The 22,540-nt window shown below is 36.6% G+C and overlaps 1 protein-coding gene across 5 annotated transcripts in view; it reads left to right on the top strand.

Moving 5' to 3' along the window:
- RELCH (RAB11 binding and LisH domain, coiled-coil and HEAT repeat containing) overlaps positions 1-22,540 on the top strand; it is a 118,723-nt gene that overhangs the window by 30,151 nt on the left and 66,032 nt on the right. For 4 of the 5 annotated variants that reach the window (XM_065889661.1, XM_065889660.1, XM_065889659.1 and 1 more), the window contains 5 exons: positions 8,536-8,739; positions 8,845-8,936; positions 9,545-9,838; positions 12,501-12,576; positions 14,796-14,891. In XM_065889661.1, the coding sequence (XP_065745733.1) occupies positions 8,536-8,739; positions 8,845-8,936; positions 9,545-9,838; positions 12,501-12,576; positions 14,796-14,891 (762 nt within the window). Of the gene's footprint in view, positions 1-8,535; positions 8,740-8,844; positions 8,937-9,544; positions 9,839-12,500; positions 12,577-14,795; positions 14,892-15,039; positions 15,064-22,540 lie in introns of all 5 variants that reach the window. The other variant, XM_065889657.1, reaches the window with a different exon arrangement.

The following is a 22,540-nucleotide window of genomic DNA, read 5'->3' as shown; positions in this document are numbered from 1 at the left end:
AAGAAAACTTTTGGGAGTGAACAAGTTCATCTTGTTGATTGTGGGTACACACAGATGTCAAAACTTATCAAATTGTACATTTTAAATTAGCTCGTGGATTTAAATCATGCAGTTTACTGTGTATTAATTATATACCTCAGTAAAGCTGTTTTTTATGAAAGGCAGTGGAAGTGCTCATCAATAACCTGTTCTTTAACCATTAAACAACATTTAGTGCTAATTTCAAATGACCTAAAAGCAGAGCTATATAGAGCCCTCACTCCCCTCATGTTTAGTCTCTAGACAAAGTGTAAAACTTTTTGCCCTGTTTTATTTTTGATCATATACCCCGATTTTACCCTCTTAGTGGCACTTATCGTTACCTGCAATTATCTCTTGTCTCCCTGACTAGACTATAAGTTCCTTGAGGCTAAAAGAATCTCTTGTTCATCTCTGTATCTGCAAGTATAGTAAAACTCTGTAAATATTTATTGATAGTTTTCTCATATTTTTATCTGCATGCAATCATTGTCTTACTGTTCTTTGCTTCCCTCCTACCAGTTCTTTCTTTTATGATTTTTTACTTTCTATCCTTTCTTTCTGTTGTGCTATGTGAAATTTTTTTTTTTTTTTGTAAATAAGCGTTCTGTGTATTTTCAGCTTCTCTCAGAATATCCTTTTTGCTTTAAATAACACTTGTCTCTTAACTGAGGATGCTGTTTCCCCTATTTTCCAAGTACGAGACGGTGGTGCCTCTCACACTCTAGAACCAGGATGTTTTCTCCCAGGGTGTTTTCTCAATTGGAACATACACTTTGACATTACAACAAAATTATGATTATGTTGAATTTTCAAGATATTAGCAATAAGGGGACTTCCCCAGTGGTCCAGTGGTAAAGAATCCTCCTTCCAGTGCAGGGGACGTGGGTTTGATCCCTGCTCAGGGAACTAAGATCCCACATGCCACGGGGCAACTAAGCCCATGTACCACAACTACTGAGCCCACATGCCACAAACTACAGAGCCCATGCACTCTGGAGCCTGCATGCCACAACCAGAGAGAGAAAAAAACTGCACACCACAACTAGAGAGAAGCCCAAGCACCAAAATGAAGAGCCCATGTGCCACAATGGAAGATCCCACATGCCGCACTAAGGCCTGACGCAGCCAAAAAAAAAAGAAGGATATTAGCAATAAGGAAAAGATAAATTTCAGGGGAGGAGCTTCAAGATGGCGGAAGAGTAAGACATAGAGACCACCTTCCTCCCCACAAATACATCAGAAATACATCTACATGTGGAACAACCCCTACAGAACACCTACTGAATGCTGGCACAAGACCTCAGACTTCCCAAAAGGCAAGAAACTCCCCACGTACCAGGGTAGGGCAAAAGAAAAAAGAGACAAAAGAATAGGGAAGGGACCTGCACCAGTGGGAGGGAGCTGTGAAGGAGGAAAAGTTTCCACACACTAGGAAGGCCCTTCACAGGCAGAGACTGCGGGTGGCGGAGGGGGGGAAGCTTCAGGAGCCACGGAGGAGAGCACAACAACTGGGGTGCGGAGGGCAAAGCAGGGAGATTCCCGCACAGAGGATCGGTGCCAACCAGCACTCACCAGCCCGAGAGGCTTGTCTGCTCACCTGCTGGGGCGGGCGGGGGCTGGGAGCTGAGGCTCAGGCTTCAGTTGGATCCCAGGGAGAGGACTGGGGTTGGCTGCGTGAACACAGTCTGAGGGGGATTGTGCGCCACAGCTAGCCAGGAGGGAGTTCGGGAAAAAGTCTGGAACTGCCGAAGAGACAAGAGACTTTTTCTTGCCTCTTGTTTCCTGGTGCACGAGGAGAGGGGATTAAGAGCACCACTTAAAGGAGCTCCAGAGACGGGCGTGAGACGCGGCTATCAGCGCGGACCCCAGAGACAGGAATGGGATGCTAAGGCTGCTGGTGCCACCACCAAGGAGCCTGTGTGCAACCACACGTCACTATCCATACCTCCCCTCCCGGGAACCTGTGCAGCCCACCACTGCCAGGGTCCCGTGATCCAGGGACAACTTCCCCGGGAGAACACGTGGCGCACCTCAGACTGCTGCAATATCACATCGTCCGCTGCCACTGCAGGCTCGCCCCACATTCGTACCCCTCCCTCCCCCCGGCCTGAGTGAGCCAGAGCCCCCGAATCAGCTGCTCCTTTAATGCCATCCTGTCTGAGCGAAGAACAGATGCTCTCAGGCAACCTACACACAGAGGCGGGTCCAAATCCAAATCTGAACCCTGGGAGCTGTGTGAAAAAAGAAGAGAAAGGAAAATTTCTCCCAGCAGCCTCAGGAGCAGCAGATTAAATCTCCACAGTCAACTTGATGTACCCTGCATCTGTGGAATGCCTGAATAGACAACAAATCATCCCAAATTAAGGAGGTTGACTTTGGGGGCAATGATACATTTTTTTTTTTCCCTTTTTCTCTTTTTGTGAATGTGTATATGGATGCTTCTGTGTGATTTTGTCTGTATAGCTTTGCTTTTACCATTTGTCCTAGCGTTCTGTTTGTCCGTTTTTTTGTTGTTTTATTACTTTTCAAAAATTTTTCCTTAATAATTATTTTTTATTATAATAACTTTATTTTATTTCACTTTACTTTATTTTATCTTCTTTCTTTCTTTCTTTTTTTTCTCCCGTTTATTCTGAGCTGTGTGGATGACAGGCTCTTGGTGCTCCAGCCAGGCATCAGGGCTGTGCGTCGGAGGTGGGACAGCCAAAGTCAGGACACTGGTCTACAAGAGACCTCCCAGCTCAGAGATCTCACAGAGATCTCCATCTTAACGCCACTTCACTCAACGACCAGCAAGCTACAGTGCTGTACACCCTGTGCCAAACAACTAGCAACACAGGAACACAAACCCATCCATTAGCAGAGAGGCTGCCTAAAATTATAATAAGGCCACAGACAGCCCAAAACACACCACCAGACGTGGACCTGCCCACCAGAAAGACAAGATCCAGGCTGACCCACCAGAACACAGGCACTAGTCCCCTCCACCAGGAAGCCTACACAACCCACTGAACCAACCTTAGCCACTGGGGACAGACACCAGAAACAACAGAAACTACGAACCTGCAGCCTGTGAAAAGGAGACCCCAAACACAGTAAGTGAAGCCAAATGAGAAGACAGAGAAACAAACAGCAGATGAAGGAGCAAGGCAAAACCCACCAGACCTAACAAATGAAGAGGAAATAGGCAGTCTACCTGAAAAAGAATTCAGAATAATGATAGTAAAGATGATCCAAAGTCTCGGAAATAGAATGGAGAAAATACAAGAAACGTTTAACAAGGACCTAGAAGAACTAAAGAGCAAACAAACAGTGATGAACAACACAATAAATGAAATTAAAAGTTCTCTAGAAGGGATCAATAGCAAAATAAATGAAGCAGAAGAACAGATAAGTGACCTGGAAGATGAAATAGTGGAAATAAGTACTGCAGAGCAGAATAAAGAAAAAAGAATGAAAAAAATTGAGGACAGTGTCAGAGACCTCTGGGACAACATTAAACACACCAACATTCAAATTTTAGGGGTCCCAGAAGAAGAAGAGAGAAAGAAAGGGACTGAGAAAATATTTGAAGAGATTATGGTTGAAAACTTCCCTAATATGGGAAAGGAAATAGTCAAGTCCAGGAAGCACAGAGAGTCCCATACAGGATAAACCCAAGGAGAACCATGCCAAGACAAATATTAATCAAACTATCAGGGCTTCTCTGGTGGCGCAGTGGTTGAGAGTCCGCCTGCCGATGCAGGGGACATGGGTTCGTGCCCCGGTCTGGGAGGATCCCTCATGCCGCGGAGGGGCTGGGCCCATGAGCCATGGCCGCTGAGCCTGTGCATCTGGAGCCTGTGCTCTGCAATGGGAGAGGTCACAGCAGTGAGAGGCCTGCATGCCGCAAAAAAAAAAAAAAAAAAAAAATTTAAAATTAAATATAAAGGTAAAATATTAAAAGCAGCAAGGCAAAAATAACACACAAGGGAATCCCCATAAGGTTAACAGCTGATCTTTCAGCAGAAACTCTGCAAGCCAGAAGGGAGTGGCAGGACATATTTAAAGTGATGAAGGAGAAAAACCTACAACCAACATTACTCTACCCAGCAAGGATCTCATTCAGGTTTGACGGAGAAATTAAAAGCTTTACAGACAAGCATACGCTAAGAGAATTCAGCACCACCAAACCAGATTTACAACAAATACTAAAGGAACTTCTCTAGGCAGGAGACACAAGAAAAGGAAGAGACCTACAATAACAAACCCAAAACAATTACGAAAATGGTAATGGGAACATACATACCAATGAATACCTTACATATGAATGGTTTAAATGCTCCAGCCAAAAGACATGGACTGGCTGAATGCATAAAAAACAAGATCCATATATATGCTGTCTACAAGAGACCCACTTCAGACCTAGGGACACATACAGACTGAAAGTGAGGGGATGGGGAAAGATATTCCATGCTAATGGAAATCAAAAGAAAGCTGGAGAAGCAATTCTCATACCAGACAAAATAAACTTTAAAACAAAGACTATTACAAGAGACAAAGAAGGACAGTACATAATGATCAAGGGATCAATCCAAGAAGAAGATATAACAACTGTAAATATTTATGCACCCAGCACAGGAGCAGCGCAATTCATAAGGCAAATACTAACAGCCGTAAAAGGGGAAATCGACTGTAACACAATCATAGTAGGGGACTTTAACACCCCACTTTCACCAATGGACAGATCATCCAAAATGAAAATAAATAAGGAAATACAAGCTTTAAATGATACATTAAACAAGATGGACTTAATTGATATTTATAGGACATTCCATCCAAAAGCAACAGAATACACATTCTTTTTATGTGCTCATGGAACATTCTCCAGGATCATATCTTGGGTCACAAATCAAGCCCTGGTAAATTTAAGGAAATCGAAATCGTATCAAGTATCTTTTCCGACCACAACGCTATGAGACTAGGTATCAATTACAGGAAAAAATCTGTAAAAATGCAAACACATGGAGACTAAACAATACACTACTTAATAACCAAGAGATCACTGAAGAAATTATAGAGGAAATCAAAAAATACCTAGAAACAAATGACAATGAAAACACAGTGACCCAAAACCTTTGGGATGCAGCAAAAGCAGTTTTAAGAGGGAAGTTTATAGCAATACAATCGTACCTCCAGAAACAAGAAACAACTCAAGTAAACAACCTTACCTTACACCTAAAGCACTTAGACAAAGAAGAACAAAAAACACACAAAGTTATCAGAAGGAAAGAAATCATAAAGATCAGATCAGAAATAAATGAAAAAGAAATGAAGGAAGCCATAGGAAAGATCAATAAAACTAAAAGCTGGTTCTTTGAGAAGATAAACAAAATTCATAAGCCATTAGCCAGACTCATCAAGAAAAAAAAGGGAGAAGGCTCAAATCAATAGAATTAGAAATAAAAAAGGAGAAGGAACAACTGACTGCAGAAACACAAAGGATCATGAGAGATTACTACAAGCAACTATATGTCAATCAAATGGACAACCTGGAAGAAAAGGACAAATTCTTAGAAATGCACAATGTGCTGAGACTGAACCAGGAGAAATAGAAAATATGAACAGACCAATCAGAAGCACTGAAATTGAAACTGTGATTAAAAATCTTCCAACAAACAAAAGCCCGGAACCAGATGGCTTCACAGGCGAATTCTATCAAACATTTAGAGAAGAGCTAACACCTATTCTTCTCAAACTCTTCCAAAATAGAGCAGAGGGAGGTACACTCCCAAACTCATTCTACGAGGTCACCATCACCGTGATACCGAAACCACACGAAGATGTCTCAAAGAAAGAAAACTACAGGCCAATATCACTGATGAATATAGATGCAAAAATCCTCAACAAAATACTAGCAAACAGAATCCAGCAGCACATTAAAAGGATCATACACCGTGATCAAGTGGGGTTTATCCCAGGAATGCAAGGATTCTTCAGTATACGCAAATTAATCAGTGTGATACGCCATATTAACAAATTGAAGGAGAAAAACCATATGATCATCTCAATAGATGCAGAGAAAGCTTTCGATAAAATTCAACACCCATGTATGATAAAAACCCTCCAGAAAGTAGGCATAGAGAGAACTTACTTCAACATAATAAAGGCCACATATGACAAATACACAGCCAACATCATCCTCAATGGTGAAAAATTGAAACCCTTTCCATTAAGATCAGGAACAAGACAAGGTTGCCCACTCTCACCACTATTATTCAACATAGTTTTGGAACTTTTAGCCACAGCAATCAGAGAAGAAAAAGAAATAAATGGAATCCAAATTGGAAAAGAAGAAGTAAAGCTGTCACTGTTTGCAGATGATATGATACTATACATAGAGAATCCTAAAGATGCTACCAGAAAACTACTAGAGCTAATCAATGAATTTGGTAAAGTAGCAGGATACAAAACTAATGCACAGAAATCTCTTGCATTCCTATACACTAATGATGAAAAATGTGAAAGTGAAATTAAGAAAACACTCCCATTTTACCATTGCAACAAAAAGAATAAAATATCTAGGAATAAACCTACCTAAGGAGACAGAAGATCTGTATGCAGAAAATTATAAGACACTGATGAAAGAAATGAAAGGTGATACACCCAGATGGAGAGATATACCATCTTCTTGGATTGGAAGAATCAATATTGTGAAAATGACTATACTACCCAAAGCAATCTACAAATTCAATGGAATCCCTATCAAATTACCAATGGCATTTTTTACGGAACTAGAACAAAAAATCTTAAAATTTGTTTGGAGACACAAAAGACCCCGAATAGCCAAAGCGGTCTTTAGGGAAGAATACGGAGCGGGAGGAATCAGGCTCTCTGACTTCACACTATACTACAAAGCTCCAGTAATCAAGACAATATGGTACTGCCACAAAAACAGAAATATAGATCAATGGAACAGGATAGAAAGCCCAGAGATAAACTCACACATCTATGGTCAACTAATCTATGACAAAGGAGGCAAGGGTATACAATGGAGAAAAGATAGTCTCTTCAATTAGTGGTGGTGGGAAACCTGGACAGCTACGTGTAAAAGAATGAAATTAGAACATTCCCTAACACCATACACAAAAATAAATTGAAAATGGGTTAGAGACCTTAACCTAAGGCTGGACACTACAAAACTCTTAGAGGAAAACATAGGAAGAACAGTCTTTGATATAAATCACAGCAAGATCTTTTTTGATCCATCTCCTAGAGTAATGGAAATAAAAACAAAAAGAAACAAAGGGGAACTAAGGAAACTTCAAAGCTTTTGCACAGCAAAGGAAACTACAAACAAGACGAAAAGACAACCCTTAGAATGGGAGAAAATATTTGCAAACGGATCAATGGACAAAGGATTAATTTCCAAATAATATAAACAGCTCATGGAGCTCAATATTAAAAAAACAACCCAATCCAAAAATGTGCAGAAGACCTAAATAGACATTTCTCCAAAGGAGATATACAGATTGCCAACAAACACATGAAAGAATGCTCAACATTATTAATCATTAGAGAAATGCAAATCAAAACTACAATGAGATATCATCTCACAGCAGTCAGAATGGCCATCATCAAAAAATCTACAAACAATAAATGCTGGAGAGGGTGTGGAGAAAAGGGCACCCTCTTGCACTGTTGGTGGGAATGTAAATTGCTACAGCCACTATGGAGAACCGTATGGAGGTTCCTTAAGAAACTAAAAATAGAACTACCATACAACCCAGCAATGCCACTACTGGGCATATACCCTGAGAAAACCATAATTCAAAAAGAGTCATGTACCACAGTGTTCATTGCAGCTCTATTTACAGTAGCCAGGACATGGAGGCAACCTAAGTGTCCATCAACAGATGAATTGATAAAGAAAATGTGGCACATATATACAGTGGAATATTATTCAGCCATAAGAAGAAACAAAATTGAGTTAGTTGTAGTGAGGTGGATGGACCTAGAGTCTGTCGTACAGAGTGAGGTAAGTCAGAAAGAGAAAAACAAATACCGTATGCTAACACATATATATGGAATCTTAAAAAAAAAAAAATTGTCATGAAGAATCCGGGGACAAGGCAGGAATAAAGACGCAGACCTACTAGAGCATGGACTTGAGGATCCGCGGAGGGGGTCGGGTAAGCTGGGACAGAGAGTGGCATGGACATATATACACTACCAAGTGTAAAATAGATTGCTAGTGTGAAGCAGCCGCATATCACAGGGAGATCAGCTCGGTGCTTTGTGACCACCTAGAGGGGTGGGATAGGGAGGGTGGGAGTGAGGGAGACACAAGAGGGAAGAGATATGGGGACATATGTATAGGTATAACTGATTCACTTTGTTATAAAGCAGAAACTGACACACCATTTTAAAGCGATTATACTCTAATAAAGATGTTTAAAAAAAGATAAATTTCAAAAATGCAAGATAAAACTGCCACATAGATTTTTTTTATATTATTTTTTTTTTATCTTTTAGGATTTTGAACTATGGGATGATGTAGGATTAAACATTCCGAAACCTCCAGACTTATTGCAACTCTACCGAGATTTTGGAAATCATCAAGTGACTGGGAAAGATCTTGTGGATGTGGCCAGTGGTGTAGAAGAAGATGAATTAGAGGCTCTGACACCAATTTTATGCAATCTTCCTCCAACCCTTGAAACTCCTGCTGCTGTAGAGGTGAGAGGTATTACCTAAGTAATCCAGTCCACAAAAAGTGTTTAAACTGCATAAAAGCATACTATGAGATCTTGAGTTTCTGTTTTTCTCCCATTTTGATTTTAGAACTCCTTGCTAGTAAAGAAATTAGAAGATAAAATTAGTTTATTAAATAGTGAGAAATGGTCTTTGATGGAACAAATCAGAAGACTTGAAAGGTTAGTACTTAATCATTATTTCTAAAAAACCTCTTAAAGTTTTTAAAGAAATTGACAGATTATATAAATATATAAAATAACATTTCAGTTGTAAGACATAATTTTTCATATCCTAATACTTCTGGAAAAAAGTCTTATAGTTGCTTATATACTTAAAGTGTCCTTTTTCCCAAAAAAGTTGTCCCCGTAATAATCATGTAATTGCATATGTCTTGGAACCAAGAAATAAGATATTTTTTATTTTCTCCAAGTTGTATCAGTAGTAATAAAATAGCTTTTCACATTAGTGTTGTACATATTTCCCATTCATTATTTCATTTAATTCTTAATTCTGTAGAATTTTTCCCATTTTGCAAATGAAGAATGTTAAGTGCTAATCCAAAGCATAGTTTATAAAACCATTTTTATGCTTTATAAGTGTTTGTAGCTGCACTTCCAGGTATATGAAGCATCAGTGTATATGGTGCAGAAGAGATTAATCAGTTGCCAAACCACTTTCTATTAATATGTTATACTTTTAAACCGTTAAACCCATTATGAGGTTTATGCTATTGCCAAAGTTTTAAAAAATACAGTTATTCTCTGATAATTTCTCTTCCTTTCTACAGTGAAATGGACTTCCTCAAAAATGAACACTTTGCCAGCCCTGTAGTTTGTGACTCTGTTCAGCCTTCTTTGGATCAGTCTCCCCACAAGGACTCTGAAGACAGTGGACAGGATTCAGTTATAAATAGTTCAGACATGGGAGAGAACAAGGATATCCATCTTTCAAAATCAGATGAAATTGATTCCACTATTCCTAAAGAGAATTTCCCACGTTCTTTCCCCAGGAGAGAAAGAGAAGGAATGCCATCTTCTTCCCCATCAAATAAAAGCACAGTCCATTTTGATAAACCCAATAGGTTAGTATGCATCCTGTGTTTTGAAATGCATCTTTCAGCTATTTAGAACATTGTCAAAATAGAAGAGTTTCAGTTCTTATTTTGCAGATCAGATGTATGAATTTTTATGTTTGGCATGAACTTAACACATAGCAAAGTACATGTCACCAAAAAAAAAAAAAAAAAAAAAATCACAAGTAATTACTAAGTTAAATTGTATTAACAAGGAATAGACCATAAATGAGATAGGTCCTATCTTAGCCAAGTACTTAAACCCATAAGTAATATGTATGTTTTATGTGCTGTATTTTACCCAGTGCTTTTTACCTTTTCTGTATTCTACAGTCATTATCAGACTCAGTAGAAGGTTTTGGTACTGAATAGTTGCCTGTACTAAAGAGGGGATTAGCTGTTAATCTTAGGCCTTTTTCCTGTGTCTGCTTCCATTACTAATATTGTATCATTAATATTCTCTTAATTCATTTAGTTTTTATTGGATTGCAGTGATTGAACTCAGATGACAAAAGCATGGTCCCTTGCCCGTCATGATTATGTTTTCTAGTAGAGGAGGCAAAATGTGTTTAAAATTATTTTACATTTTAATGTGAAAAATGTTAAGAAAGGAACATTTACTGAGTTCTTTTTTATATGTCAGGCACAGTTCTACACGCTTTACGTGTACTAACTTAGTTAATCCTCACAAATTACCCTATGGTGCATTCTGAGCCACAAAGCCATGCTTCCTCCTCCTCCTATTAAATGGAGGAATATTATACCAAGTGTTGGGATGTAGTAGGAAAGCATGACTAATTTGTTTTAGACTTAAAGGTACTCATTATTAGTGAGAAGTATTTGATTTTTTTTTTTCCCAAGCAAATCTTTCCACTCATGTGCCACAACTTTCTGTGTACCTGCTTAAGTGTGTGTGTGTGTATTTTTAGGTATTATGGGGGTTGAACTAGACACAGCCCAATCCTCAAAGTGCATTTAATTAAATATGGTTAAGATACAGTTATAAAAATGATATTCAATAACAGTGGCATTCGTAATAGTTCTTACTGTTTAGGAGTACTTCCATATATCTCCTTTGATACACCAAAGCCACTCTCTGGAGAAAGATGACTGTTAAATTTCTTCAATTAATTTTTTTTAGCTCTTAACTATATGTCAGGCAGTCTTAACGAGGAGTATAATGGTAACCAAACATATGGTCATCCCTTCAGTTACAAACCTTACAGTATGAGAGAGGCCGACAGATAATTATTATAAGTACGAAGAGTAGTAATATAAGAGAAGTTCACCTTGCTTTGGGAACACACAATCAGGGCACCTAACCTAGGCATCAGAGCAGGAAAGATTTCAGGGAAGAAGTATTATCTAACTTTAGACCTGATGACTAAGTAGTAGTTAACCAGACAAAGAAATAAGACGAGGTCTTCCCACTAAGAGAGAATAGCATGTGCAGGGAGAACACTGTGCACTTTGCGAGCTAAGAAGAATTTATTAAGGTTGAAGCAAAGAATGCAAGTGAGAAGAATGACAGATGAAGTTGGAGAATTAAGCAAAGACTAAGTCATATAAGCCGTGTTAACTCATTTTAGAGAGTTGGGACGTGATGGCATCTAAGTTTTAGAAAGAGTCCTCTAGGGTAGAGGTAATTGGAGGGTAGCAAGACTGGAAGAAAGGAGACTAGTAGGATATCTATTGGAAGAATCAAAGTAAGAAATGATTGAATTTCCTGTATTAGAAAGAAGTGGATAGATTTACAAGATAGTTAGAAAGTAAAAGATTGATTGGATTAGGAGATTAAAAGAAAGGGAAGGATAAAGGCTTTCTGGCATAGGCAGTTGGATGCATTATAGCTCTCTCCATTGAAAGAATATGGGAGGGGAAACATAACGAGCAAATAGGCTTAAGCTTTGGCACAGTAACTCCACAATGAGATGTTACTGGGGGCCACTTTGTGGTGTATACTAAATAACCTCTATTATGTAATTTTGGTGTTAGCCCTTTTCTTTGTAGATAGAGCACATAAAGTACAACTCATAGTTACAATATTATGAATACTATTATTTAGAGACCAGTGTTGTTTTAAAAATATAAATGTTTTAACCTTTTTTATTAAACATAAATAGGCTAATATTTTCAATTACAAAAATACTTCCTTTGAGATATACCATGAATGTTGAACAAGCCTCTCCTTCATTTATCTTTAATTTTTAATTCTTTTACGTGGGTTTCTAACATTAAGGATTATCATTATCATTATATAGGTTTGTAAAACTTCTCAGCAACATACCAGGTCAACCTTTGTCTCCACTGTTTACCTTTCTGGGATCATAGAGAATTAGGGAAGAAAAAAAAATCCTCATTTCAAGTTTTACAAACACTTTCTGTTGTCATTGACCTGCCATACCACTTCAGGTTTAATTAACATTTACAAGTCATTCATTCCCATAACGTCAAGCTCTTTTAAGATCAGCATCTATTGCTGATTTCTTTTCCCCAGTATAATTTTCCACTGAAGTGACCTTTAAGTCTTTTGTGGCTGAGATATTCAGTTAACATTTGTGGGTTAGGGTTTATGCAAGGATGGGAATTATAACCTGCAACTTACTTTCTCCTTAAATGCCAGTGGTAACTATTTGGTATTGTCCAATTTTCATTCAATATTTTCTTCTAGGAAGTTGTCTCCTGCTTTCCATCAAGCACTACTCTCTTTCTGTCGAATGTCAGCAGATAGTCGTTTAGGATCAGAGGTAAATTATACCAGATTCTTTCAAACTTTCTTAAAACATTCAGTTTTTCTTTTTAGCATCTTAACCAAAAATAATTGTGATAAGACTCTATTTCAAGTACAAATCTAGTATTTAAAATAATGCTCTAAGAAATAGTTCCTAAAATTTTAAACTTTTAAGGAAAGTAGTTGATTATTTTTGTCTTTAGGTTAAAGCTTTGTTTAGTATTAAAGTGGCCTTTTACAGTCTAGTTTTAATTTGTTGTCTACCGACATATGGTTATATGCCTCTCTATGGTATAATTCAGACAACCAAATCAAGTGTACATATTGTTTATAATTTCAGTTATTTTTAGATTACTCTACTTTTAATTTCATTTGGATTGTCTTTCCCCCCCCACCTTCATGCTTTATGCTTTATAGTCTAATAAGTTTGAACAAATATTTGTGATTCCAGAAATAACTGATAAGGTCCTGCTTCAGGGTCAGGGTGAGGGTATTATTTCAGCAGTTAACATGAAATTACATTAAAAAATACCTAACACACACTAAGCATTATGTTACATGTCATCTCATTTAATCTGCATTTTATTTTGCAAACTTACAAAGTAGGTAATATTAGTCTAATTTTCCAGATAAGGAAATTTTAGACAAGTCCCATAACTTTCCCAGTGTTAGACAGCTACCCAGGTCTATATGATTGTAAAGCCTAATTGCTAAGTATTTGCATTGGTATAAGGAGCTGAACAACCTACCTCTGCAAAGTGAATCTAAACTTAGGTTATTTAGTTGAATAAATCAAAAGTATTATTTCCTTTTGATGCTGACCAAAAGCTGTAAACTCAAATGTCTACAAAGAAACCAGGCAGGTCTCATAATATGATGAAGCAAGAGGGTAATAATAAGGAGTGGTGGGTACTGCAGTAAATTCGAACTTACATCCTTTGCCTAAATCTTCCAGGTGATTGCTTCTGTGTGTGTGTGAGGGCCCAAGGATAGTGCCATTGCTAGACTATATATCACCTTTGTGCAAATTAAAATGATACTCCTTACTTTTGATGGATAAATACCTGGCGTGGCAGATGAGTGCCTGTTGGATGTCAGCCCCACTTACCATTTAGGCTGATTCTCTGTGCAAGGTATAGCTGATAACAGTCTTTTTCAAGAGAAGCTGGGCATCTGGATTTTTTTTTTTTTTGGTTGTCTGTAATTTTCTTTTTTTTTTTTTAACATCTTTATCGGAGTATAATTGCTTTACAATGGTGTGTTAGTTTCTGCTTTATAACAAAGTGAATCAGCTATACATATATATCCCCGTATCTCCTCCCTGTTGCGTCTCCCTCCCACCCTCCCTATCCCACCCCTCTAGGTGGTCACAAAGCACGGAGCTGATCTCCCTGTGCTATGCAGCTGCTTCCCACTAGCTATCTATTTTACATTTGATAGTGTATATATATCCGTGCCACTCTCCCACTTCGTCCCAGCTTACCCTTCCCCCTCCCTGTGTCCTCAAGTCCATTCTCTACGTCTGTGTCTTTATTTCTGTCCTCCCCCTAGGTTCGGATTGATTGTCTTTGATTTCAGAGTTTATTAGCTCTCAGATTTGTTTTCCTCAAGTCCTTTGTAATTGTTGTTGCAGGCTTATCTTCAGAGGGTTTTTTTCTTTTTTTCTCCTATCTTTATACTCACTCCTCCCTTTCTAGCTGTTTTATGGTTGATTCCACTTCACCTATTTTGGGCTTCTGTCCCACAATGTCATTAAGAATATGAAAGAGCTAGAGGATGGTTTGGATGCAATCTGGCAATCCCCATTGTAAGACTGGGTCAGCCCCCTTGGACTTCCCTTGCATGCAGCTTCATTATACAAACTACTCTCACCTTAGGCAAAGCCTGTAGCTTTGTGGGCACCTTTTCCCCAAGAACAAAATTAAAAACCATTGAAGCTGCCCCAGTCCTGTGTTATCCCTGTTTGTTCCCAGAACTGAAGCCTTGTAAGCCTCCCTGTCTTCACCCTTGCTTCTTAACAGTGTTTTAAATCCATTTCTGGTCTATAAAAATGTTTATCCCGTTAGGGATTACAGTTGTTCTTATTGTTGTTTTTATCATCATCATCATAAATTGTAATTTTGGATGTGTGTTTGGAACAGAGGTGACAGGGTCCAAAACATAAACTTTAAGTACAATACCATCATGCACAGAAGTTCTCCAGTGTCATCATTTATTAATTCTTTGGTTTTCTAGGTGTCTCGGATTGCAGACAGTGAGAAAAGTGTTATGTTAATGCTGGGGCGCTGCCTGCCACACATTGTTCCTAATGTGCTGTTGGCAAAGAGAGAGGTGAGACACATAAAAGTATTTTCATTCCCCAGATCTCATCATGTGTCCATTTTTTGTCATTTTGAAGTTTAGTGTTATATTTTTATTTTGTTAAAGTCTATTACTTGCAATCATATTCTTACTTTTGTGCATGCATCTCTGCTCCTAGAGAATGGTTTTACACCTCTGTCAGGTGAGTTCAGTAAAACTGCATGGTATTCATGTTTTCCAATTTTGCTTAAAGCATCATTAGCTTTTGCAGCACTAACTATTACTGTAGGTCCATTTATGTGCCATGAACACTGTCTGTTTTTTACATTACCAGTTAACTAATTTATTTTATCTCTGCTCTTGATATGATATGCGTGATTTGTCTTCAGAAATAGACATGCTTTGTATTGAACATTCACAGGGACTAATAATGTAACTTTTCTTAAACGTAGTTACCTATTATTAATGTTAGTTTTATTGTATTTGTTTGGCAGTAATTACACTTGTCTTAGGATGATAGGATAGTTATAATATTGTCTACAATAACTTTCGAAAGTACCTTTCTTGTTTTTCTTGTAGCTCACCTGTTATTGACAGATGCTTTAAATGTCCAAAATAGAGTAGCAAATTTATTTTAGTACACATTGCCTATGTTATAAGCCATAAATACTGTAGAAAGTTATTTTTAGAGTTATATTTAGCCAATAAAAGATTAATAAAAAGTTATCTGTAATCTCATTTAAATGACAGTGAATTATTTATTTGCAAACAAACTTAATTATTTGAATTATTCAATTTATGAAATCAATTTTCAGTTCAGAAATTTTCTTTTAATGGGTTAAGAATATTTTAGAATGTGTCATAAAAGTTTCTTTTGTTATCCTCTTAATATTTACCACCGGTTTTAATCATAATTCACGGGACCTACAGTATGATAGGTACACAATGCATTGGCAAAACCCATGTAGAGCTTATCCTTAATTATCTGTTTAGCACAAGAAATTTGTACTGATCCTCAAGAAAATGTATGTGTAGAGCTTAAAAATTTTTTATACCTATAGGTATGTTTAATTTAAAAAAGATAAACATGACTGTTTTCTTGCTGATGGTTTTATTTTACCTAATATTTAAAAATAGCTCTGAGACATTAATAAGTATAGAAATTTTTCTATGTCTTGAAGGATCAGTGTCCAATTTCAGATTGTTTTGCAGTTCTGCCTGGCAGAATGGTGTTTGAGCTTCTTTTCCTTTTTCAGCTTGTAACATAATCCATTGCAGTGCATTAATGTTTGCATCCCTTTTACTATGTTTCCTTAATATAATCTTTAAAATATCACAGAAACCTAATTGTTATGAGATGTAGTTTAAGCTTTTTTATTTGAATTTTCCCTTTTTTAACCATAAAAAACTACCACTAAAATCTGATTGTACTGCATGAAGTATTTATAAATTTGCATCATCAGTAATCAGTTATATATATATATAAATATATCTGTAAACATATTTATATATACACATTTATTTGTGGTATGATGTTTACTTTTTGGCTGATTTTAAGGTTTTTATATTTAAAAATATTTATATACTTATAATTTCATGAAGAATTGAGCATTTATCTTTGTTTACTTAATTATTTGTACTTTATTCTGTTTTACCAGAAGATTTACCATTTATTATATACCAAAATTGTATTCCCTCAAAACTAAATTGGTAAATAATGAAGTATACCTTGCCTTTCTTTGAAACTAATCCCAGGGCATAAAAGGTCAAAACTTTTATTTCATTTTATCCTTTGATATTGGATTACATGTATTTAATATTTTACCCTAGTTCCTTATATATATATTTTTAAAAAGGTCTCGTGATTGAAGGATTAATATTTTTATTTTTTCTTCTTTCTTGTTTTATGTGTTCTCTTATCAGTATAAACCTTTTTATTGATATGTAAATACAATTAAAATGTACTTTAGTAAACTGATTGATCATAGCAATATCCTAGGTAATAAAAAAATAAAACATTAAAAACAGGTTTTAAGGTTTGAATAAATAATACAGTCACATGGTTTAACATCTTTTAAATGTAAAAAGATGTACAACAAAAACTTGTCTTCCCTTGTCCCTGAGCCACCATCCTACATGCAATAAATTTTATTAGCTTCTAGTGTATTCTTTCAAGTTCTTTGCCCATTTTTTAAGTGGATTGTTTGCCTTTAAATTGTAAGAGTTCTTACAATTCTGGATATTAAACCCTTACCTCATACATGATTTGCAAATATTTTCTCCCATCCTATAGGTTTTCTTTTCACATTGTTGATAATGTCCTTAGATGAACAAATGTTTTTCATTTTTATGAAATTGATCTATTTTTTCTTTTGTTGCTTGAGTTTTTGGTATCAATCTGAGAATCCATTACCAAATCTGAAGTCAGAAAGATTTATTCCTGTGTTTTCTTCTAATAGTGTTATACCTTTAGCTCTTATATTTAGGTCATTGATCCATTTGGAGTTTTTTTTTTTTTTAATATATGGAGTGAGGCAGGAGTCCAAAACTTTATTCTTTTCATTTAGTTATCCAGATATCCCAGCACCATTTGTTGAACAGAAAGTTGTTTCCCTAATGAATGGTCACGGCACCTTTGCCACATATCAGTTCAATGTCGATGTTTGCATTCATTTCTATACTTTCAGTTCTGTACCATTGGTCTTTGTGTTTATCTTTATGCCCGTTCCACTCTATTTTAATTACTGTAGCTTTATAGTAAGTTTTGAAATTGGGAAGAATGAGTCCTCCAGCTTTGTTTTCTTTTTCAATATCGTTTAGCCATTTAGGGCCCCTTTCAGTTCCATATGAATTTGATGCTCAGTTTTGATTTCTGCCATAAAGGTCATTTGAATTTTGAAAGGGATTGCACTGAATCTGTAGATCACTTTGGGGAATATTGACATTCAAACAACATTAAGTCTTGCCATTTATGAACTTGAGATTCTTTACAGTTATTTATGTCTTTCAGCAATGTTTTGTAGTTTTTCACTTCCATGTTAAAATTTATTTCTCATTATTTTATTCTCATGGATGCTGTTGTAAATGAAATTGTTTCCTTAATTTCTTTTCAGGTTGTTCATTGCTGGTATATAGAAACAGAACTGACATTTGTATGTTGATCTTGTAACTTGAAACTTTGCTAAATTTGTTTATTAGCTCTAGTAGTATTTTGTGGATTCTATGAGACTTATATAGAATCATGTTATCTGCAAACAGAGATATTTTGCTTCTTTCGTTCCAATTTGGATAGCTTTTATTTCTTCCTGTTACTTAATTACTTTGGTTAGGACTGCCAGTACAGTTTTTTTTTTTTTAACATCTTTATTGGAGTATAATTGCTTTACAATGGTGTGTCAGTTTCTGCTTTATAACAAAGTGAACCAGTTATACCTATACATATGTCCCCATATCTCTTCCCTCTTGCTTCTCCCTCCCTCCCTCCCTCCCACCCTCCCTATCACACCCCTTTAGGTGGTCACAAAGTACCGAGCTGATCTCCCTGTGCTATGTGGCTGCTTCCCACTAGCTATCTATTTTACGTTTGGTAGTGTATATATGTCCATGCCACTCTCTCACTTTGTCACAGCTTACCCTGCCCCCTCCCCATATCCTCAAGTCCATTCTCTAGTAGGTCTGTGTCTTTATTCCCGCCTTGCCCCTAGGTTCTTCGTGACCTTTTTTTTTTTTTTCCGTAGATTCCATATATATGTGTTAGCATACGGTATTTGCTTTTCTCTTTCTGACTTACTTCACTCTGTACGACAGACTCTAGGTCCATCCACCTCACTACAAATAACTCAATTTCGTTTCTTTTTATGGCTGAGTAATATTCCATTGTATATATGTGCCACATCTTCTTTATCCATTCATCTGTTGATATACACTTAGGTTGCTTCCATATCCTGGCTATTGTAAATAGAGCTGCAATGAATATTTTGGTACATGAATCTTTATGAATTATGGTATTCTCAGGGTATATGCCCAGTAGTGGGATTGCTGGGTCGTATGGTAGTTCTATTTTTAGTTTTTTAAGGAACCTCCGTACTGTTCTCCATAGTGGCTGTATCAATTTACATTCCCACCAACAGTGCAAGAGGGTGCCCTTTTCTCCACACCCTCTCCAGCATTTATTGTTTCTAGATTTTTTGATGATGGCCATTCTGACTGATGTGAGATGATATCTCATTGTAGTTTTGATTTGCATTTGTCTAATGATTAATGATGTTGAGCATTCTTTCATGTGTTTGTTGGCAATCTGTATATCTTCTTTGGAGAAATGTCTATTTAGGTCTTCTGCCCATTTTTGGATTGGGTTGTTTGTTTTTTTGATATTGAGCTGCATGAGCTGTTTGTAAATTTTGGAGATGAATCCTTTGTCAGTTGCTTCATTTGCAGATATTTTCTCCCATTCTGAGGGTTATCTTTTCATCTTGTTTATGGTTTCCTTTGCTGTGCAAAAGCTTTTAAGTTTCATTAGGTCCCATTTGTTTCTTTTTGTTTTTATTTCCATTACTCTAGGAGGTGAGTCAAAAAGGATCTTTCTGTGATTGATGTCATTGAGTGTTCTGCCTATGTTTTCCTCTAAGAGTTTGACAGTGTCTGGCCTTACATTTAGGTCTTTAATCCATTTTGAGTTTATTTTTGTGTATGGTGTTAGGGAGTGTTCTAATTTCATACTTTTACATGTACCTGTCCAGTTTTCCCAGCACCACTTATTGAAGAGGCTGTCTTTTCTCCACTGTATATTCTTGCCTCCTTTATCAAAGATAAGGTGCCCATAGGTACATGGGTTTATCTCTGGGCTTTCTATCCTGTTCCATTGATCTATATTTCTGTTTTTGTGCCAGTACCATACTTTCTTGATTACTGTAGCTTTGTAGTATAGTCTGAAGTCAGGAAGCCTGATTCCTCCAGCTCCGTTTTTCTTTCTCAAGGTTGCTTTGGCTATTCGGGATCTTTGTGTTTCCATACAAATTGTGAAATTTTTTGTTCTAGTTCTGTGAAAAATGCCACTGGTAGTCTGATAGGGATTGCATTGAATCTGTAGATTGCTTTGGGTAGTAGAGCCATTTTCACAATGTTGATTCTTCCAATCCAAGAACATGGTATATGTCTCCATCTATTTGTATCATCTTTAATTTCTTTCATCAGTGTCTTATAATTTTCTGCATACAGGTCTTTTGTCTCCTTAGGTAGGTTTATTCCTAGACACTTTATTCTTTTTACTGCAGTGGTAAATGGGAGTGTTTTCTTAATTTCACTTTCAGATTTTTCGTCATTAGCTTATGGGAATGCTAGAGATTTCTGTGCATTAATTTTGTATCCTACTACTTTACCAAATTCATTGATTAGTTCTAGTAGTTTTCTGGTAGCATCTTTAGGATTCTCTATGTATAGTATCATGTCATCTGCAAACAGTGACAGCTTTACTTCTTCTTTTCCAACTTGGATTCCTTTTATTTCCTTTTCTTCTCTGATTGCTGTGGCTAAAACTTCCAAAACTATGTTGAATAATAGTGGTGAGAGTGGGCAACCTTGTCTTGTTCCTGATCTTATTGGAAAGGGTTTCAGTTTACCATTGAGGATGATGTTGGCTGTGGGTTTGTCATATATGGCCTTTATTATGTTCGGGTAAGTTCTCTCTGTGCTTACTTTCTGGAGAGTTTTTATCATAAATGGGTGTTGAATTTTGTCAAAAGATTTCTCTGCATCTATTGAGATGGTTTTTCTCCTTCAATTTGTTAATATGGTGTATCACATTGATTGATTTGCATATATTGAAGAATCCTTGCATATCTGGGATAAACCCCACTTGATCATGGTGTATGATCCTTTTAATGTGCTGCTGGATTCTGTTTGCTAGTATTTTGTTGAGAATTTTTGCATCTGTATTCATCAGTGATATTGGCCTGTAGTTTTCTTTCTTTGGGACATCTTTGTCTGGTGTTGGTATCAGGGTGATGGTGGCCTAGTAGAATGAATTTGGGAGTGTTCCTCCATCTGCTATATTTTGGAAGAGTTTGAGAAGGATAGGTGTTACCTCTTCTCTAAATGTTTGATAGAATTCGCCTGTGAAGTCATCTGGTCCTGGGCTTTTGTTTGTTGGAAGATTTTTAATCACAGTTTCAATTTCAGTGCTTCTGATTGGTCTGTTCATATTTTCTATGTCTTCCTGGTTCAGTCTCGGAAGGTTGTACATTTCTAAGAATTTGTTCTTTTCTTCTAGGTTGTCCATTTTATTGGCATATAGTTGCTTGTAGTAATCAATCGCTCATGATCCTTTGTATTTCTGCAGTGTCAGTTGTTCCTTCTCCTTTTTCATTTCTAATTCTATTGATTTGAGTAGTTTCCCTTTTTTTCTTGATGAGTCTGACTAATGGTTTATGAATTTTGTTTATCTTCCCAAAGAACCAGCTTTTAGTTTTATTGATCTTTGCTATGGTTTCCTTCATTATTTTTACATTTATTTCTGATCTGATCTTTATGATTTCTTTCCTTCTGCTAACTTTGGGGGTTTTTTGTTCTTCTTTTTCTAATTGCTTTCAGTGTAAGGTTAGGTTGTTTATTTAAGATGTTTCTTGTTTCTTAAGGTAGGATTGTATTGCTATAAACTTCCCGCTTAGAACTGCCTTTGCTGCATCCCATAGGTTTTGGGTCACTGTGTTTTCATTGTCATTTGTTTCTAGGTATTTTTTGATTTCCTCTTTGATTTCTTCAGTGATCTGTTGATTATTAAGTAGTGTATTGTTTAGCCTCCATGTGTTTGTATTTTTTAACAGTTATTTTCCTGTAATTGATATCTAGTCTCATAGCGTTGTGGTCGCAAAAGATACTTGATAACAATTTCAATTTTCTTAAATTTACCAAGGATTGATTTGTGACCCAAGATATGATCTATCCTGGAGAATGTTCCATGAGCACTTGAGAAAAAAGTGTATTCTTCTGTTTTTGGGTGGAATGTCTTATATATATCAATTAAGTCCATCTTGTTTAATGTATCATTTAAAGCTTATGTTTCCTTATTTATTTTCATTTTGGATGATCTGTTCATTGGTGAAAGTGGGGTGTTAAAGTCCCCTACTATGATTATGTTACTGTCAATTTCCCCTTTTATGGCTGTTAGTCTTTGCCTTATATATTGAGGTGCTCCTATGTTTGGGTGCATAAATATTTACAATTGTTATGTCTTCTTCTTGGGTCGATCCCTTGATCATTATGTACTGTCCTTCTTTGTCTCTTGTAATAGTCTTTATTTTAAAAGTCTGTTTTGTCTGATATAAGAATTGTTACTCCAGCTTCTTTTGATTTCCTTTTGCATGGAATATCTTTTTCCATCCCCTCACTTTCAGTCTGAATGTGTCCCTAGGTCTGAAGTGGGTCTCTTGTAGACAACATATATACGGGTCTTGTTTTTATATCCTTTCAGCCAGTCTATGGATTTTGGTTGAAGCATTTAATCCATTTACATTTAAGGTAATTATTGATATGTATGTTCCTAATACCATTTTCTTAATTGTTTTGGGTTTGTTATTGTAGGTCTTTTCCTTCTCTTGTTTTTCCTGCCTAGAGAAGTTCCTTTAGCATTTGTTGTAAGGCTGGTTTGGTGGTGCTGAATTCTCTTAGCTTATGCTTGTCTG

The sequence above is a fragment of the Phocoena phocoena genome, chromosome 13, assembly GCF_963924675.1.
Source record: "Phocoena phocoena chromosome 13, mPhoPho1.1, whole genome shotgun sequence".
NCBI classification, from domain to species: domain Eukaryota; kingdom Metazoa; phylum Chordata; class Mammalia; order Artiodactyla; family Phocoenidae; genus Phocoena; species Phocoena phocoena.
The sequence above is the reverse complement of the archived record's forward strand: the minus strand, read 5'-3'. Positions and strand labels throughout refer to the sequence as shown.